The sequence below is a fragment of the Galeopterus variegatus genome, unplaced genomic scaffold (genome assembly GCF_000696425.1).
Source record: "Galeopterus variegatus unplaced genomic scaffold, G_variegatus-3.0.2 Scaffold3602, whole genome shotgun sequence".
NCBI lineage: Eukaryota > Metazoa > Chordata > Mammalia > Dermoptera > Cynocephalidae > Galeopterus > Galeopterus variegatus.
The window spans coordinates 186,470-206,081 of NW_007729713.1; the positions used below are offsets into that span (position 1 = coordinate 186,470).

Sequence of the window (19,612 nt, forward strand, 5' to 3'; positions counted from 1 at the left end):
TGTGCTTCCGCTTGCGCAAGGCCGCGCTGGGCCGCTCGGCGGCACCCGGCACAGTCGGGAACTGGTATCCGCAGCCGTTTGCCGCGCGGCCCCATGAGGGGGGCGATGGAGCTGGAGCCAGAGCTGCTGCTGCAGGAGGCCCGCGAGAACGTGGAGGCGGCGCAGAGCTACCGGCGGGAACTGGGCCACCGGCTGCAGGGGCTGCGGGAGGCGCGGAGGCAGGTCGGAGGGCCGGGCCCGCGGGGGCGCTGTGGGCCCTGGGGAGGGCGCGGGGTGCCGCGCTGCGGCCAAGGGCTGTGAGGGCTCCGAGGGCGGGGAGTGTCCGAGCATTCTGAAGCGAGAAGGGAAGAGGCTCCGAAGGTGAAAGGAGATCTAGTAGGGTCTGGAAGTGGGGGAGGTGGCACTTGGGGGAGTGTTAAGGGGAAGACAAGTTTGGGGGATCAAGGGGGAGTGTGAGGAGCGTTCCCCAAACTGTGGCAGTGATGGGAACGGGTGGCGTCTGAGGTTGGGGAGAGTGGGCGACCAGAGCAAAATCCGAGGGGATCGCAGAGAGTAGTGGTGACTCAAGAGAGTTGGGGGAGGTGGAGATTATTTGGGAAAACTTGCAGCCCATAAAGGTTGATTTTAGAGAGCCTGAGGAAAATGTGGGGCAGTGACCTGGGGAGAACTAATAGTGGAGACAAAATGGGTATAGGAAGAGGAGGAATGAGGAGAGAGGGGGAGAGAGGATTGAGAAGCAATTAGCGTTAACACTAAATGAATGAAGTTAATGCCTGAATAACGTCTCCTATGATCTTGAATGCATTTTTTAAAAAATCGTTTAAAGTAATTCCATTCTAGATGGCTTAGAATTGAAGGTGAAGGGAAACTCTATTGGAAGGTCTGAAGAAAATGGAATGCTTGAGGGAGGGAATACAAAGGCGTAGGAAAATGGAAAAACAGATTTAAAGAGAGGAGTGCTAAATATACTTTCAAGTGGTGCAGTTATCTGTTCCGTGGGGAAAGGGTTATCAAAGATATAGGAAAGCCATATGTTTTCTCTACATCCTCAAACATACACAGAAAAAGATATAACCTATTGCCAGTGTGTGATAGGACAGATCATCCTCAGGCTATTGTTAACTTAAGTGCTTAATAAATGCTTTTTGAGTGAATGGGATTCCATCTGAATTTCTCTGGGTCACACTTGATATTAGTCTGTATTGTCATCCTAGTAACTCCCATGCTGTACAGTGGCAGAATAGTGCTGGGATATCAGTGTCTTTGAATATTCTCATCATTAAGAATATTCAGCATGTTTCGGGGTTTATATCTTTTAAAGTCCTTGTACAGTTGGTGTAGGCCAGGCATCATTGGCATTTTAGTAGCAAAACTAGGAGCAAAATCTAGATATGATTATCCCGAGTTGGTGAATACTTTCCATGGCCTTCCAATGCACTCATCTCAATTTGCCTTTCAAAACACCTGCATTATTTCTTCTGCTATTTTTTGTTTGTTTGTTTTGGCGGCTATCTAGTACAGGGATCCCAACCCTTGACCTTGGTGCTATCAGCATTGTGCTCTCCTAAGTGAGCTAACCAGCCAGCCCTCCTTCTGCTATTTTGAAATAAGCATTCTAAATGTAGGACATTGTTTAAAAAGAAAGAGATTAAAATACCTCTTATTATATGACTAACATTTCGGCCAGTTAAGATATCTTATGTATGAGCATGACTGTTGTTTAACTCTGCATCAGCAATTAAGAAGCAGTAAAGTTGACACTAAATGAATGAGGTTAGCACCTGGAATAGTACTTATTTATTTCTCATGTGATACTGGATGCATTAAAAAAAATTTAGTGTGATGCAATCCTAGATGGTTTGGTATTCAATTTCCAAACCTACAGTCTTTTAAGTTTTATATCCAATAATTTAAATACAGGACATACTTTCCTATAATTTAGTGTAGTTTAGTATGGGTCTTTGTTTTAAGGCCCATTGTCTCTGGCTTGAGGCAGAACACACTGAAAGAACGTCTGTCATGGTTAGGTTCTGATGACATTGCCTTCTGACTAGACTGAGTGATAGTGTAGTTCTCTTTTGTGAACCAGAATGTGTTTTGTGCCATTGCCAGTTATAACATCATCTGTCCTCAAAGCTAATTCTAGTGGATTGTGCATGTTTGGGTTTGTAGACTAAGTCCTCTGTCAACTTGCATTTTAAAGAAGGCCTATGTTGGGCCGGCTCGTGGCTCACTTGGGAGAATGTGGTGCTGACAACACCAAGTCAAGGGTTAAGATCCCCTTACCCGTCATCTTTTTGATTTTTTTTTAAAAAAGTCCTATGTTGGGCCAGCCCGTGGCTCACTCGGGAGAGTGCGGTGCTGATAACGCCAAGGCCCTGGGTTCAGATCCCATATAGGGATGGCCGGTTCGCTCACTGGCTGAGTGTGGTGCTGACAACACCAAGTCAAGGGTTAAGATCCCCTTACCGGTCATCTTAAAAAAATAAAAATAAAAATAAATAAATAAAAAATAAAAAAGTCCTATGTTATAAAAATATCATTAAAATAAGCAGCTCGTTTTGTTTGGTGATTAGGGTATTTTTAGGGTCCCAGTCATTTTCAGAATAACTATATAAAATATATGGCACTTTAGACAAAGATTTTATATGGGGGAAGGACAAGAAGAGCAGAGAGGAAGGGATACTACACTTTGTGTATATTTTTTACACGCTGATTTTATTTCCTTTTTGGCATATGATTTTTTATTTTTTTTATTTTTATTTATTTATTTTTTTTTAAAGATTACCAGTAAGGGGATCTCAACCCTTGGCTTGGTGTTGTCAGCACCACGCTCAGCCAGTGAGCAAACCGGCCATCCGTATATGGGATCCGAACCCGTGGCCTTGGTGTTATCAGCACCGCACTCTACCGAGTGAGCCACGGGCCGGCCCATTGGCATATGATTTTTTTTTTTTTTTCCTTTTTGTCTTTTTTCGTGACCGGCAACGGATCGCAACCCTCAGTGTCGCGCCCGTACCGGACCGGGACCGGCAACGGGATCGCAACCCTCGGTGTCGCTCCCGCACCTCGCTCAGCCAGTGAGCGGCTGGTCTGTATGTGGGATCCGAACCCTCGGCGGGAGTGCTGCCGCACTTCTCAGGCGGCGCACTGTAGCAGTGCGCCACCGGGCCGGCCCCGGCATATGATTTTTTAAATGAGATGTAATTCACATACCATAAAATTCATGCCTCAAAGTATGCAATTTAGCAGTTTTTAGTATGTTTAAAAATTGTTCAACCGTCACCACTATCTAATTCCAGAACATTTTTATCACCCTAAAAAGAAATCTCATACCCCTTAGCTGTCACTTTCCCTATCCCCTGGCAAACACTTTACTTTCTGTCACTACGGATTTGCCTATTCTGGACATTTAGTATAAATGGAATTATTGCCGTTTGTGACAGACTTCTTTCACTTAGTATAATGTTTTCAGGGTTCATCCTTGTGGTAACATGTATTAGCACTTCAGTCTTTTTTATGGCTAAATAATATTTGTTGTGTGGATATACCACATTTTATTTATCCATTCATCAATTGCTGGTTATTTCCACTTATTGACTATTATGAATAATGCTGCTACGAATATTTGTGTACAGCTTTTTGTGTGGACATGTTTTCAGTTCTTTTAGAATACACCAGCAATTGCTGGATCACATGGAAATTCTTTGTTTAACCTTTTTCAGGAACTCTTGCATACTTTTTATCTTTGCTTTTGTTTCTTACCCATTGAAAATCTCTCATGAAATTTGTCTTGTGTTAAGAAATCACGGGTATGAAAGTCTAGAAGGAAGAATAAAAATCTTTTTAAGTTATTCTGTCAAAACAACTGCCAACATGCAGCAGTTTCTCCTCTTGTGGTTAAGTTTAAGCCCTACCCTCCGTTTTCAGAGAAAAGGAAGTTCTGTGTAGGAATGCAAGGGCTTTCTGTAACTCTTACTGTTTGAATAAGTTAAAGGCTAGAGAGATGTTTGTTGTCTTCAGGAAATCAGATAATGTTTACAGCCAACCTGGCGTAACTGATGTTGAAATCATTACGAATAGTCCTATACAGCTCCCTGGAATCCTTGGTACTAAAATGGAAATACCAAAGAAATTAACTCCCACTCTCTTTGAATATTCATTTGTTCATTCACTCAATAAATATTTATTGGGCGCCTACTGTAGGTCAGAGGTACTTCTAGGTCTTAGATACTGTGGTCAAGGAAATAGACAACTGTCCTCATGGATTAACTCTTTTCCTTTGGGGGCTGATCTTTATGTTATTACCCCTAAAAACAAAACAAATAAGAAAAATCTAAGTTCTGTGTATTCGTTTTTAGATTTCACTCCCATTATGTTTTTCACCACTATTTCTATAGCACTGGCTTTTCTGCATGTTCTAAGTAGAGATAACTGATTAAGATGTCAAATAGGCCTCACAGAGTGGCACTACCTTGGTGACATTACCACAGTCCACAGCCTGGTCCAAAAATTCCATCATTGTATGTTAATTATCAAAGGGAGATTAGTTTGAGGCACTGGGGGCACCTACAATGAGAAATGCCAGTATTTTAGTCTGTGTGCAGTTATAGTTCATGCTATAAAATGAGTGGTTTGGCCTTTGTGTGCCTTTTAGTAGTTTGATTCATTGTCTCTCAAGGCACTGACAAAAACAAGTCTCTACTCCTTCAGAGCAAATGGTCAGATCCTGGAACCTAATTAAGATACTATTTGGTGAGGGCCCTGTGTAGCTCTGGCTAGTGGTGTCCCTTAGATCCTTGCTACTACAAGCATGGTCCATGACCTGCAGCAGTGGCATCACTTGGGAGCTTATGAAGAATGCAGAGTCTCAGTCCCCCCAGATCCACTGAATCAGAATCTGTACTTTAGCAAGATCCCCACGTGTGATATGTATGCACACCAAAGATTGAGGCACACTTTATTCGAGTACACGACCACTTCATCAGCTCTTTACTGATTTCTGTAGTTTAATATAAACTAAAAGTGTGTTTTCGTAAATTGTTGTGGTTTATTCTTAAGATTAAAATGTTGTTTTAAATATCATACATTTGTTAGATAATTTTTTTTTGAATGAAGCTTTATTAGGAAGACTAAAGTGATTGTATATTAACTTGAACAGCTAGGCTGTACAAGAAGAGACTTGAAAATTCCCTTTCAGTGACCCCCAAGAGACTTGGATTCCATTCATATACACCTTGTTCTTTCCTCAGACCTCTAACTGCAGCCTGGAGTGGAGCAGAAACATACAGTTTCCCTCAAGTTATTCTTGGGCTCTGGATAAGGTGCTGGACCTTTGAACCAACAAGCCAGGTTACTGGTAACAGTACCTGGGGAAAGACAAAAGCTATAAATGAAAGATTCCTTATATATAGTATCTCCTCATTCCTGTCTTTTCCAGTTTCTTTGGTGTTTGTTTGTTAGATAATTATTCAAAGATATACAAGTGAATAATTGATAATCTCAAGCCAATGCTTGCCCTAGCATGTCTTTTAATATCTCTAATGTGACCATTTGATTAATGTATTCCATACTATTTTGTTTTCACTTTTTTAACAGTTGATTTGTGATAATTGAAGACGTAACTAGTATTCTTGATATTCCTAAATTGTAATACCGGACTTTCTATAGATCATTATTCCCACACGATTTGTAAACACATAGCAAACTAGTTAAAAACTGGGACAGATATAGAACTCAGTTCAAAAAAATAATAAGTTATTTCAGAAAACCAAGACAGGAAGTCTTAGAAGCTCAGCAAAGAAAAGAAAGCTATTATTGCTCCTTTTATCTCCTACTTCCCCTTCTGTTACCAGTTTTAAAAACAGTACAAAAATCTGTTTGAATGTAGCTCGTTACAGCAGTAGTACTTAAAATGTCCCTATTGTAGTATCCTAAGAAAATGTTAAATCCAGATCTAGGGAAAACCAGGAACAGATGAGATAATTTAAAAATTACCTATAATTCTACTACTTACAGACAACTGCAATTAATGTTTTGGTGTATCCTTCTATACATATTATTCTACAAAATTGAGAGACTACAGTATATTCAACTTTTTATCAAAAAAATTTTTTTGGGTTAGCGTTATATCATAAGCATTTATCAACAACATTTTCCCATATGCAGCCTAATTTTTAATGTAGAGGTGAATATAGTCTATTACATAAATACTTTATGGAGCATTTGTTGGTGGTAGGCTGAAATGTATTGACTCACGTATCCCAAAATACTTGAAGCAAACTAAATAATTGCAACCAAGGGGATTGGTTAAAAAAAAAAAAAAAATCCATACATGTATTTGTGTACAGAAGTTCACATATTTACATTGGCTTTTCAGTTGTCTTTTCACAAATTATCTTTAAATATGACACTCTGAAAGCTACTTGATGAGTCTGAAACTCACTTTAAATATAGGAGAAGGTTGAGAAGGATTAAAACAAGCATTCTGAATCAGTAATGTTAAACTCAGTGATGTTAATTAAAAAGTATGTGAATGTCACAGAGGTACATTTCTTTTTTTTTTTTTTTTTTTTTTAAAAAGATGACCGGTAAGGGGATCTTAACCCTTGACTTGGTGTTGTCAGCACCATGCTCACCCAGAGAGCTAACTGGCCATCCCTATATGGGATCCGAACCCGTGGCCTTGGTGTTATCAGCACCGCACTCTCCCGAGTGAGCCACGGGCCGGCCTGAGGTACATTTCTTATGTAGATTTTTTTCTGTGTAGATTGTAATGTATGTATAATTTTGATAGAGAAGAACTATTCTTACTACTATAAACCTGGTAAATAATATGACTACTTTGTCATCTGAAAAGCCAAATAAATGTAAGACAGCGTTTTACAAATATTATTGAAGGCTTTTAGTGAATCACTAATATTTTGCAGTTGTTTTACTTGTCCCTGTTACCCATGAGATGTTGAGAAACTGAACTTTCTTGATCCTGTTTCCTTATCTCTGAAATGAGGATAAGGACAGTGCCTACTTTACCTGGCTAAAGTGGGAATTAAAATGAGAAGCATTTAAAATGTTTAGCACAATGCCTGAGACATGGGAAGTTCTTAATTAATATTAGTCATAGTAATATTACCCCTAAATTATTGTTATTCAAGGTGACATCTCCTGCTTCTCCAACTGGCAACTTATTCTTTAAATGTCTCCTACTTTCTTTCCTAGCAGAATGCCCTTCTGAGCTCTGATGGCAGTTTAAGGCTGTCCCACTTGTGTAAGAACTTAGTATGTGGGCTGGCCAGTTAGCTCAGTTGGTTAGAGCACAGCCTTATAACACCAAAGTCACAAGTTCCGATCCCCCTACTGGCCAGCTGCCAAAAAAAAAAAAAGAGAGAATTTAGCATGTTTTATTATAGTTACTTGTGCATGAAACTATCTATCTCCTTTACCAGAATGAGAGTTTTTTGAGGTCAGGACCATTCCTTATTCATCTTTATAATCCCAATTCCTGTCACATACTAGACCTCAGTAAATGTTGAATGAGTGACCTTATGAATATTGTGGGTGTAGTTTGTAGACATTCTTTTTAGATTGTCTGTGGTCTTCATTAAATGAACCCTGTTCATTAATGCAGATAATCAAGAATTAAGCATTTATTTTATCATATGGTTTGGTCATCTATTGCTGTATAATAAACTATGCCAGAGCTTAATGGCTTAAAAAGCAACCATTTTATTTACTTACAATTTTGGGAGTTGACTGGTGCTCAATTACACAGTTCTGGTTTTGCTTGGAAAACTCTTGTGGTTGCAGTCGGATGGCAGCTGAGTCTAAATGTCCAAGATAAAACATTCACTTACGTGTTAGTCCATCTCCTCTTGCTGTAACTGAATACCTGATTGAGACTGGGTAATTTATTATTTCTTACAGTTCTGAAGGCTGGGAAGTCTAAGGTCAAGGCGCTGGCATCTTGTGGGGGCCTTCTCACTGCATCACAACATGGTGGAGGGCATCAGAGGGCAAGAGTGCCAAGCTGGACTTTATAACAACCCACTCTGTGATAACTAACCCATTCCTATTAATCAGTTAATCCATGGATGGTTTAATCACCTCTTAATATGTTACATTGAGATTAAGTTTCAACATGAGTTTTATTTTTTTATTTTTCGGGAACCGGTCTGTATGTGGGATCCGAACCCTCGGCGGGAGCGCCGCCGCACTCTCAAGCAGCGCACTGTAGCAGTGCGCCACCGGGCCGGCCCTGGTAAGGGGATCTTAACCCTTGATTTGGTGTTGTCAGCACCACACTCTCCCAAGTGAACCATAGGCCGGCCCTTATACGTTTTCTTTTTGGAAGTTCTCAAATAAGCATTAAAAAAAAAAAAAATGCCTAAGGAGACAAGAGGGAATGGTAGCAGTGCTTATGAGTCCATATTTGAGTCAGACTGAATTCAGATTTTTCTGCCACTTTACTAACTTTGTGATGTGGGCAGGTTCTTCTCTCTGACTCCCATGTTACTTATTTACAGATGTCTTTTTCACAGGTTTGTGGTACTGTTTTGTTTTGTTTTCTATTTTTTCTTTAAAAATTTTATTTCCTTTGGATTGTGGTAGATTTTAAGTGAGACCATGGGTCTCAGTACCTGGCACATAGTAGGTGCTCAGTAGTTGATAGCTGTTGCTGTCTTGTTTTTATTGCCATTATTATTAATGACTGATGTCTTGGTGTCAGTGCAAAAACAAATAGCTCATGTAGTACATTTCATATGAACTGAGAAAAAATATTTTGGTTAGCTTCTTCTGTTTCAGTTAACTATTTCATACCTTTACTTTGTCTCTTTTTTTAGAAAAAATATTTTCTTTTTTGTTTTTCTCTTATTTTTAATCAGTATGTTCTTGGTAGCTAATAGTTTCTAAAGCCAGTCTTTAATTTTAAATTAGTTTTAGTTTCCTATTAACAAAGCAATTGGGTAAATAAATTCTTAGATTAAACCTGGAGGATAAAAAAAAAAAAAAAAAACCTGGAGGATAAAAGTTCTTTTTTTTTAAAGATGACCAGTAAGGGGATCTCAACCCTTGGCTTTGTGTTGTCAGCACCACGCTCACCCAGTGAGCCAACCGGCCATCCCTATATGGGATCCGAACCCATGGCCTTGGTGTTATCAGCACCGCACTCTCCCGAGTGAGCCACGGGCCGGCCCTAAAAATTCTTTTTATATAAAGTCATGAAATTCGTATTTTAGAGAAGATCCTGAAGATTCCAGTTATTTAATTTCCAACAATACATATAGTATTAATGTAGCAAATGCATATTGCTGCTTAAGATCAGAGATGTCTTAAATCAAATTGTATGTAGGTTTTATGCCTTTTTAGTAGCTAAACTCTGGAGGACAATATATCAGTCACTGTTGTTTGGAGAGTTGTGAAGTAAATAGGCTTTCAGGTGGCTTAGTATTAAAGTACTGTATAAACTCTGACTTTTGGCAGTTTGTGAGCTCATCGTGTTAGAACTTTAAAGACAGTCGCTCTGGAGTTAGATTCTGCTGTGGTAGAAACTTTGTAAGTAAGTTTTAATATCTGTTACACTAGAGGTATTAGTATGAAATTAGTTCAGAATGTCATTGATCAATATAAACAATGTATATTACAGTTTCCTTTTTGAGACCTTGACTTGTTTGTCATTTGTATTCTTTTTAAATGTACTTTGTTATAAACCACCACAGGTGTTTTTGCTCTAGATGGCTAGGTAGCATTTGGCGATGATTGGCTGTCTACCACATAATTCTTTATGCAGGGGCAAGAAATACATATTATAGCAGGAAGTGTCTTCAGCTAATACATAATTTACAGGTTTACCTGGAAACTTCCTAAAATGGGATCTGTAAGTGCTAAACAGCTCGATATAGTAGAAAGAACATGGTCTTTGCAGTCAGACTGTTTTTGGCACTGTGAAGCCTTAGGAAAGTTATTTGACTTCCTTGAGCCTCACTTTCTTCAACTGTAAACAATATGGTCTACCTCCTAGATTTGTTGCAAAGATTTATTGAGTTAGCAGTACACACATTGGACCATAGGAATTCACTCAGCAGTGAAGTCTGCATTTTATTTTATTTTATTTTTTATTTATTTATTTTTAAAAAGATGACTGGTAAGGGGATCTTAACCCTTAACTTGGTGTTGTCAGCACCATGCTCACCCAGTGAGCGAACCGGCCATCCCTATATGGGATCCGAGCTCATGGCCTTGGTGTTATCAGCACCGCACTCTACCGAGTGAGCCACCAGCCGGCCCCTGAAGTCTGCATTTTAAAATTAGTTTCATAAAGCCAACAAATGAGTTTGATTAGTCACATGATTGACTTAAAGAAGAAGGAAACTTAAATTGTGAACTATATCAGGAGAAGAGAATGATCCCAAGATAGATAGCATCAAGTTTGAAATAACAGTAGTTGGGATTCTATGAACAAAAGGGACCAAATTTATGATGAGAGCACAGGAGGTGGGTTTGGAAATGGATTCTCCCTTCCCTAGCCCTGTCGCTGTTTTGTATTCACATACTTCCTTTTTTTCTGATGTTCTGAAACAAAAACAAAACATACACGCTGTAACTGCTAAGGGAGCTTCTGAATTCTTTCTAAAGAGGAAATTGACTTTACCTAACCAGTGCACTTCCTGTGTGTGTATATCCGTTAAAGAGCGAGACAAGACCTTGGTGGTATAGTGCTCAACTGCAGAATTTCCTCTTGGTGCTAGGGTTTGAAATGTATTATAATGCTCTGACGTGATGTCTTCATTTATTCTGGTATCTGTAAAGTGTATGTGAATCACCTGGGGGTCTTGTTATGAATACAGGTTCTGAGTCACTAGTTCTGGATGGATCCTGAGAATCTGCATTTCTACCAGTATCCCAGATGATGTATTAAAATCATTAAGGCACTCTCTCCCTAGTTCTTTTTAAAAGTTCTTTAAAACACTCATGCTTAACTTCATTTTTATTGGACAACATTTATTTGCCATGTGGTACGTAGGTGAGAGCTCAATTCTCAAGGATCCCACAGTTGTTGAGTGAACCAGATCGAGTGCATTTTTGGTTTATGGACTTGAATTTATTTCTTTTTTTCTTTTTTTTTTTTTTGTCTTTTTCCGTGTCCGGCAACGGATCGCAACCCTCGGCGTTGCTCCTGCGCCTCGCTCAGCCAGTGAGCGGGAACCGGTCTGTATGTGGGATCCGAACCCTCGGGCGGGAGCGCCGCCGCGCTTCCCAAGCAGCGCACTATCCAGTGCGCCACCGGGCCGGCCCTGAATTTATTTCATAGAAGTTCTCAGTAACTATACAGAGATTTGTTAACAATGAAACTTAAATTAGTATTTCTCTTTTCTTTATGATTTAAGGGAAAGCAATTTTATATTCTGCTTCTTAAATTTCATATTTGAGAGTAAATAGAAAGCTTTCTAAATTTCTCTTTTAGCTGTTGAAATATTGTCCTTTATCCATATTTTAATATGTTCTTTCTTGGTGAATTTTTCTTGTACTTCAAACTCTCTTGCTAAGAGAAACTTGCAAAAAGGTTAGGGTAATAAACATAATATGTCATATGAAACTAATATGATAATATGTGTAAAGCCAAATATGTATTTGCTTTAATTTAACTGAGTGTATGGCTTACAGTTAGAATTTCCCTGTTAAGTGAGAGAAATTGAATTGTGTCTTATCTGAATTCTTTTTTTTTTAAATCTGGTGTCTGTATAGACAACCTGTTTGTCTTCAAAATATGTGTAAGATGTAAAGATTTTCCTGTAATATCTCCTAGAATAAGGTTCGTAATCTGAGCTATGTAGATTTAGAGCAGTATTCCTCATAAAGTGTGGTTGCACAATTACAGGTGTGCTTATGAAAAATGAAAACTTCATGCATACACTCCTCCAGCCCCTCCTGTAAGCTTCTGGTTCTGAGACGGAACCTTGAAATCTGAATTATAACAAGCAGCCTACATGATTCTTCTGCAAACAAGGTTTCATAATTACCGCTAAAGGCAGGCCGTGGTTTGGATCTGAAGGAATTTGTAAACTTCTGAAATAGAATACTATTTTTCAGGGTGTAAATTATTCATTTTTTGGAGAAGAGGTTCTATAAACCTGTCATCAGGATTCACAGAGAATTTACAGAGAACCATGACTCAAAAGGATTAAGTCATTATCCTAGCCCTTCCTCCTTCCTATGAGCCTCTTTGGATTTTAAATAAATTCTTAGTTTTCTTTTAGCATAATGAGGGCATTTTATCCATGAGATGATTTTTTTTTTTTTTTGTATTGTGGCTTTCTTTCTTTTTTTTTTTTTTTAAAGATGACTGGCAAGGGGATCTTAACCCTTGACTTGGTGTTGTCAGCATCACGCTCACCCAGTGAGCTAACCGGCCATCCCTATATGGGATCCGAACCCGTGGTCTTGGTGTTACCAGCAGCGCACTCTCCGGAGTGAGCCATGGGCTGGCCCTTTCTTACAGTTCCTGAGGCTGAGAAATACAAAGTCCATCTGGTGGTGGCGACAGTGACCCAGGGGTCTCACATTGCAAGATGGCGGAAGCAGAGAGAGCAGGGAGAGAGCAAGACAGATTCCTCTTCTTCTAAAGCTCTCAGAACCACGCCCCTGACCACTGTTGTTAATCCATTCACTAGGGCACAGTCCTACAATCCAGTCACCTCTTCAAGGTTCCACCTTTCAGTTACCATAATAGGATTTCCCACTCTCTTAACAGTCACACTGGGGCTAAGTTTCTAAAACATAAATCTTGGGGGACACAATTCAAGCTTCAGGGAATTTTGAGGGGGACATAATTCAATCCAGTACATGGGGACTCCAGATGTATACATTTGATACCAGGCTCAACAAAACTGTCTGGGCCAAAGCAATAAGGAGTGTTCCAACCGTGTGCATTTGTCCAAGAAACATAATGAGGATGAAGATTCACCAAACAAGCTCTATACTTTGGTTACCTATGTATTTGTTACCACTTTTAAAACTCTGCAGACAGTCAATGTGGATGAACTAACTGCTGATTGTCAAATGGTTATAAAACCACTTTCAAAAAAAAAAAAGTTATCATGAATGATACCTTTGGCTCAGCCTTTTCTAAAGATTCTGATTTTGAAATTTTATGTTATTTATTTTCAGATCAAAGAGAGTGCATCACAGACAAGGGATGTCCTCAAACAGCATTTTAATGATTTAAAAGGAACCCTTGGGAAGCTTCTGGATGAGCGATTGGTGACCCTTTTGCAAGAGGTGGACACTATTGAGCAGGAGACCATTAAACCACTAGATGACTGCCAGAAGCTCATAGAACATGGAGTTAACACTGCAGAGGACTTAGTCCGAGAAGGTGGGAGTCCAGGGAGCATATTAAATGTGGTTCATTCAGATTGATACTTTGCTGATTTCTCAAGACACGAGTAGGTTTCTTGCCATCTGTGGGGTGCTTAGGATGTTCCTATCTTGAGACAGTTTGTGTCTCAAGGGTGACTGATATACAGTAAGGTACCCCAGGGTATGTGCAATTGAATTAATTATATCATTTACAAAACAAGGAGTAAATGATTTTTCTCAAATGGTTCTGTGATAATAGTATCTTATTCACTATTAATACACTCTAAAGTCATTTTGCGTCCAGATATTTTTCACAGTGCTTATGGTTCATAGAACTTGATTCCATTGTTCTTTTTTTTTTTTTTTTTTTTTCCTTTTTGTCTTTTTTCGTGTCCAGCAACGGATCGCAACCCTCAGTGTCGCGCCCGTACCGGACCGGGACCGGCAACGGGATCGCAACCCTCGGTGTTGCGCTCACACCTCACTCAGCCAGTGAGCGGGAACCGGTCTGTATGTGGGATCCGAACCCTCGGCGGGAGCGCCACCACGCTCCCAAGCGGCGCACTGTAGCAGTGCGCCACCGGGCCAGCCCACCATTGTTCTTTTTAGAAGGTTAAAAAAAAATCTGGTTGGTGTTTACTTCTGAAATTGTAGTTGTTAGATTCCTGTCTGTAGCCAGTTGTTGTTTAAGTCATGCGCAGATCTTGCCTTGCTGCCTTCCTTCCTTCACATCTGCTTTCCTTCAATGTAAGTCTTTGTCACATACATTAAATAAAAAGCTAACAGTTCTGTCCTTTGGGGTTCATGGCACAGTGGGAGAGACATACATGCTGAGAGAGATCTAACACCTTATTGCAGCACAGAGGAGGTGCTTAACTCTCTGGGAAAATGCAGGATAGCTTTCTGTAGGAGGAGTTCCACAAACAATTAAAGAAATTTATCAAGCAGATGATGGAAAAGAGGAGGTAACATCGTGAGTAGAGTGAATGGCATATTCAGGGATCTATTGAAGCATTTTTTTTTTTTTGTCTTTTTTCGTGTCCTGCAATGGATCGCAACCCTCAGTGTCGCGCCCATACCGGACCGGGACCGGCAACGGGATCGCAACCCTCGGTGCTGTGCCCACTCCTCGCTCAGCCAGTGAGCGGGAACCGGTCTGTATGTGGGATCCGAACCCTCGGCGGGAGCGCCACCACACTCCCAAGCGGCGCACTGTAGCAGTGCGCCACCGGGCCGGCCCTATTGAAGCATTTTAAGCAGCCGAGTTACATGATCAGATTTGCATTTTTGAAAATAACCCTGTCTGCAGTTTGGAGACTATGTTAGAGACTGTAAGACTGGAGGACAAAAGAGACTGATTAGAAGGTTGAGGCAGGGCTGGCCTTTGGCTCACTTGGGAGAGTGTGGTGCTGATAACACCAAGGCCACGGGTTCAGATCCCTATATAAGGATGGCTGGTTAGCTCACTTGGGAGAGCGTGGTGCTGACAACACCAAGCCAAGGGTTAAGATCCCCTTACCGGTCATCTTTTGAAAAAAAAAAAAAAAAAGAAAGTTGAGGTGGTAACCCAGGTGCAAAATGGTAAAGGCAGTGACAGGTGAAGATAAGGCAGGGCAGGGTTTTTTTGGTTGGGGGGTGGAGGGTGAGGACAGCTGGCTGGTGTGGGGATCTGAAACCTTGACCTTATAGCACCACACTCTAACCACTTGAGCTAACCAGCCAACACTAGGGCAGGTTTTAAGAGTTTTTTCAGAGAGAGAATTATTGATGAGTTTACTGAGCAGTTTCTGTTGATTATCTGGGTGTAGGACTGAGGGAAAAGGAAAAGATCTGGGATGAAAAAACTGGCCTAGTTTTGCATGACCTGGTAGGTGGTGGTGCCTTTAACCAACATAGGAAATGTAGTGGGAGAGGAGGGCTTTAGTGGGTCGGTGGGCATTTGGCTTGGGCATGTTGAGTTTGAGGTAGTAAAGAAATATGTGTGTGAGACTTAGGAGAGAGATCATACCTGGAGATATCAATATGGCAGTTAATGGCATATACGTCAAACCTGAATTCATGGGAATAAGTAAAATCATCAAGAGATTCTGTGTGCTATGAGGACAGGTAGTAGAGGGTAGAACACTAAGGGACATCAACATTTAAAGGGCAGCTGGGAAAGGAGACTGCATACCATCCATTCTGCAGAGTGTGTGCTGTGAGTGGCGTAGAATAAAAAGCGTGGATGGCTCATGAGTCTCACTCCAGCTGCAAGTTAATCCCCTTTGGTAGCACTTACAATATGGTACTAGTGTTATTCATACATGCTAATTACATCTTTTTCTTATCTTTAATGAAAAGTCTTCATTTGCCACTGACCATAACAGTGTCTTTGAGAAAATTCTTTTTAGCAGGACCACAGAATGTCTTTCCCTGGAGGCTTTGCATTGGAAACAAACCCAGAAACAGTTCAGCGCAGGTCAGGAGTGCACACCCATCACCCTGAGGACTGAGAAGTATTTTTATTTTAGAAAATCCTTTGAGGCCCATACATGTTTCTTATAGCATTTGATGCTTGAATTTTTTTATACTTCAGAAATACTTTTAATCTCAAACTCTTTCCTCTCTCTTCTTCTCAAGGGATAAAAACTTATTTATGGAGTTTAGGGTTCAGTATGTCTCTGTTTTTCCTTTGGCGAGGGAGATCATGTGGACTCACAAAACTTGAGTAACTTCAGGGCGCATTCAGGTGGAAAAGAGTTCAGCAGTGTTCTTCAGGGCTGTGAAGGACATAGAAATTCATCATTTTCATATGCCTGTGTATGGCATTTCCTTTTTATTGTTGAGTTATCTCTAATCCAGTGTATGATATTCTTTTAGGAAAACATAGCTGCATTATTTGGCTTTTTAAGACCCTGTGCCCTATTGCTCCTATCAGGGTAATATTTTGTACTGGCTACTATTGGAGTTGATAAAGATTCTGCGGGATGGTTGTGGAAAAGTCCCTGGGCCTTCTGTTTTGGGTAAGATTGGTTGCCAAACCAGACTTCCTTGTGTAGAGCAGAATCTTTCATCTCTGGCAAAATGTTTCCTTTGTATACTCCTTTCTCTCTTGGGCTGAACCTGAGAGTACTTTTAAAATAGTTTCTGCTTTGACTTTTTGGGAATTTGATTGTGGTATCACTTAAGAATTATTTGCAAGAAATCCAGAGACCCGTGTAGACATGAGTTGTGTTGATTACTTTATAATGTGACTATTACTTTTAAAATAGTTTCTGCTTTGACTTTTTGGGAATTTGATTGTGGTATCACTTAAGAATTGTTTGCAAGAAATCCAGAGACCCGTGTAGACATGAGTTGTGTTGATTACTTTATAATGTGACTATGTTCACTGTACTACTAGGTCTCTTATTCTTGATTGTAGGTGAGATCGCCATTCATGGTGGGGTAGGAGAACAGAATGAGAAACTGTGGAGCTTTACCAAAAAGGCGTCACATATTCAGTTGGACAGGTAAAAGAATTGGTGCCTTTTGGACATACTTTTAAGTACTTAAACTATGTCTGCTTTTTTCCTTTCCTGTTAAAGATTCTGATTAAGGGAGATACAGAATATATTTTTCAAGGTTTCACTGCCCACTACGAGTATTAGAGTATGAAATAGTTGTGATTGTAAGCTTTGGTTTCATATTACTGCAAATTTTCTTCAATGCCAATGTATAAGAGAATTGTTAAATTTTATTTTATTTATTTTATTTTATATTTTTGGCAGCCAAACAGTATGGGGATTTGAATCCCTTGACCTTGGTGTTATCAGCACCACACTCTGTGAGCTGACTGGCCAGCCATATTTTTAAAATTCTGAACACATCATTGAAACTGAGTTGTATTTTAGTAAATCAGCTCTTTTGGTATAAACTTGACAGTTGTGATCCTATCAATTTTCTTTCTTACATTTCTTTGGGAAAAGACTCTTTTTTTTTTTTTCCTTTTTGTCTTTTTTACTGACCGGTAACGGGATCGCAACCCTCGGTGTCGCGCCCGTACCGGGGACCAGCAACGGGATGGCAACCCTCGGTGTTGCGCCCGCACCGCGCTCAGCCAGTGAGCGGGAACTGATCTCCACATGGGATCCGAACCCTCAGCGGGAGTGCCGCCGTGCTCCCAAGTGGCGCACTCTCCAGTGCGCCACCGGGCCGGCCCAGGGAAAAGACTCTTTATGTAACATCTTCCAAAGCTCCCACTGCTATGAGAATTATTTTTGTTACTAGAGACTTCAGGATCCTTCTAGCTTGTGACTGATCTAAAATATTCCTTGTATTTTTCACTCTCAGTTATAAGTCTAATAAACACATGAGCTTTATTTCCTCAGCTTACCAGAAGTGCCTTTACTGGTTGATGTGCCTTGTTTATCTGCTCAGTTGGATGACTCAATTCTTAACATAGTGAAAGACCACATTTTTAAGCATGGAACAGTAGCATCTCGCCCACCAGTACAGATAGAAGAACTAATAGAGAAACCTGGAGGCATCATAGTACGATGGTGTAAGGTATGTAATTCAGAACTGTAGAAGTGGTTTCAGTATTATGGATTTGAGATTTTGGGGGCTTTACAATTTTTTTATTGACTATCTTGGAATATTTTCTTCTCTTGCCAAACAAAAATCCCTTTTGCTTTACAATTAATATAAAACGATGTGGAACATGAACTGAAGTAGCTCTTCCAGTTTGAGATAAACAGCTTTGAGGGTACTTTTTAAAATCTCTGCATCACAGCATTGTTTCTCATCACATATTTCCCAGACTTAACTCTGTGAATTGAGGATTTCTCCCATTTCTATTTATTAGAAAAGCCAAAAGATGATAGTGAATATTGAATGTCTTAATATTTTCTGCTCAACACTGAACCTCTGAAATAAGATTTCTAAAGTATGGTTTCTTTACACTCTCAGCATTGCCAGGAATTTTGTGTATTAAATCATATTCTGTATATGAGTTATCATTATTTTAAATAGAAAACATGTCCGAATTAGCCGTAATATCTTGGCTGTTGATAAATACATCATTCAAAAGTGAGTGCTTGGCTTCTGGAAACTATTTTCTTAAATAGAATTTTTTTAAGTGAAGCCTTGGTATAGAAGAAAGTAGATGGGCCGGCCCGGTGGCGCACTGCTACAGTGCGCCGCTTGGGAGTGTGGTGGCGCTCCCGCCGAGGGTTCGGATCCCACATACAGACCGGTTCCGCTCACTGGCTGAGCGAGGTGTGGGCGCAACACCGAGGGTTGTGATCCCGTTGCCGGTCCAGTCCGGTACGGGCGTGACACTGAGGGTTGCAATCCGTTGCCGGACACGAAAAAAGACAAAAAAAGGAAAAAAAAAAAAGAAGAAGAAGAAAGTAGAGATGCTTTTGTTGGTTCAAAACAAGGATTCTCACTTCATTTTTATTCTTTTGCCTATCAGTGGGCCTAGAGTTAGTTATCTAGGGTTTTGTTTTTGTTTTTTGTCTATAAGCATTGTTATTAATGTTTACTTGTACACACATGTAATGTTTTTTTCTAAAGTATATATTTAGCTGCAAAGTTATGAGGTTTTTGTTAGAGCATGGTGGTGATAACACCAAGGTCCAGGGTTCAATCACTGTACTGGCCGGCCACCAAAAAAAAAAAAATGTTGTGAAGTCTTAGAATATTGGAGCTATACTCTATACTCTATTAGGTAATACCAGCCTTTTTCCAAAAATGAAGTTTAGCCTTCCACCAGTGGTATATGAATTCCTGTTACTCCACATCTTGACCAACACTTGGCATTGTCAGACTTTATATTTTTGCCAAAATGGTGTGTCATTGTGATTGTACATTGCATTTTCCATATTACAAACTAGGTTGAATATTTTTATATATATTTTTTGGCTACTTATCTTCCTTATTCTGTAGAATGTTTATTCATGTCTTTTGCTCATTTTTCTATTGGGTGGCTTGTCTCTTAGTAATTTTTAGAAGTCCTTTATATATTCTGGATATTAATTCTCTTGGTTATATGAATGATGTATATAGTGTGGGATACTTGTCCTTGAATTTTAAATGTTTTATCTTTGGCATTATTGTTTAGAAAACATGCCATTTCTTCAAAGGAAGCAGAATTTTTATATCAGACTGGGAAATATGGAACACATACAATAAAGAGAAAAAGACAATAGCGATGGCCTATTTCCTATGGCCTTCCTGAGAATAGCCTATGTTCAGCACATGGGCCTGTGTGTTTGGTGCAAAATGCCCCCCA

The 19,612-nt window shown here is 39.9% G+C and overlaps 1 protein-coding gene across 1 annotated transcript in view; it reads left to right on the forward strand.

Moving 5' to 3' along the window:
• The first annotated feature begins 7 nt into the window (after positions 1-7).
• Positions 8-19,612, forward strand: part of CRLF3 (cytokine receptor-like factor 3) — a 37,833-nt gene continuing 18,228 nt past the window's right edge. The window contains exons 1-4 of the mRNA XM_008585513.1: positions 8-222; positions 13,165-13,372; positions 16,760-16,847; positions 17,706-17,883. Coding sequence (XP_008583735.1) covers positions 94-222; positions 13,165-13,372; positions 16,760-16,847; positions 17,706-17,883 — 603 coding nt within the window. The 5' untranslated portion in view covers positions 8-93. The remainder of the gene's footprint in view (positions 223-13,164; positions 13,373-16,759; positions 16,848-17,705; positions 17,884-19,612) is intronic.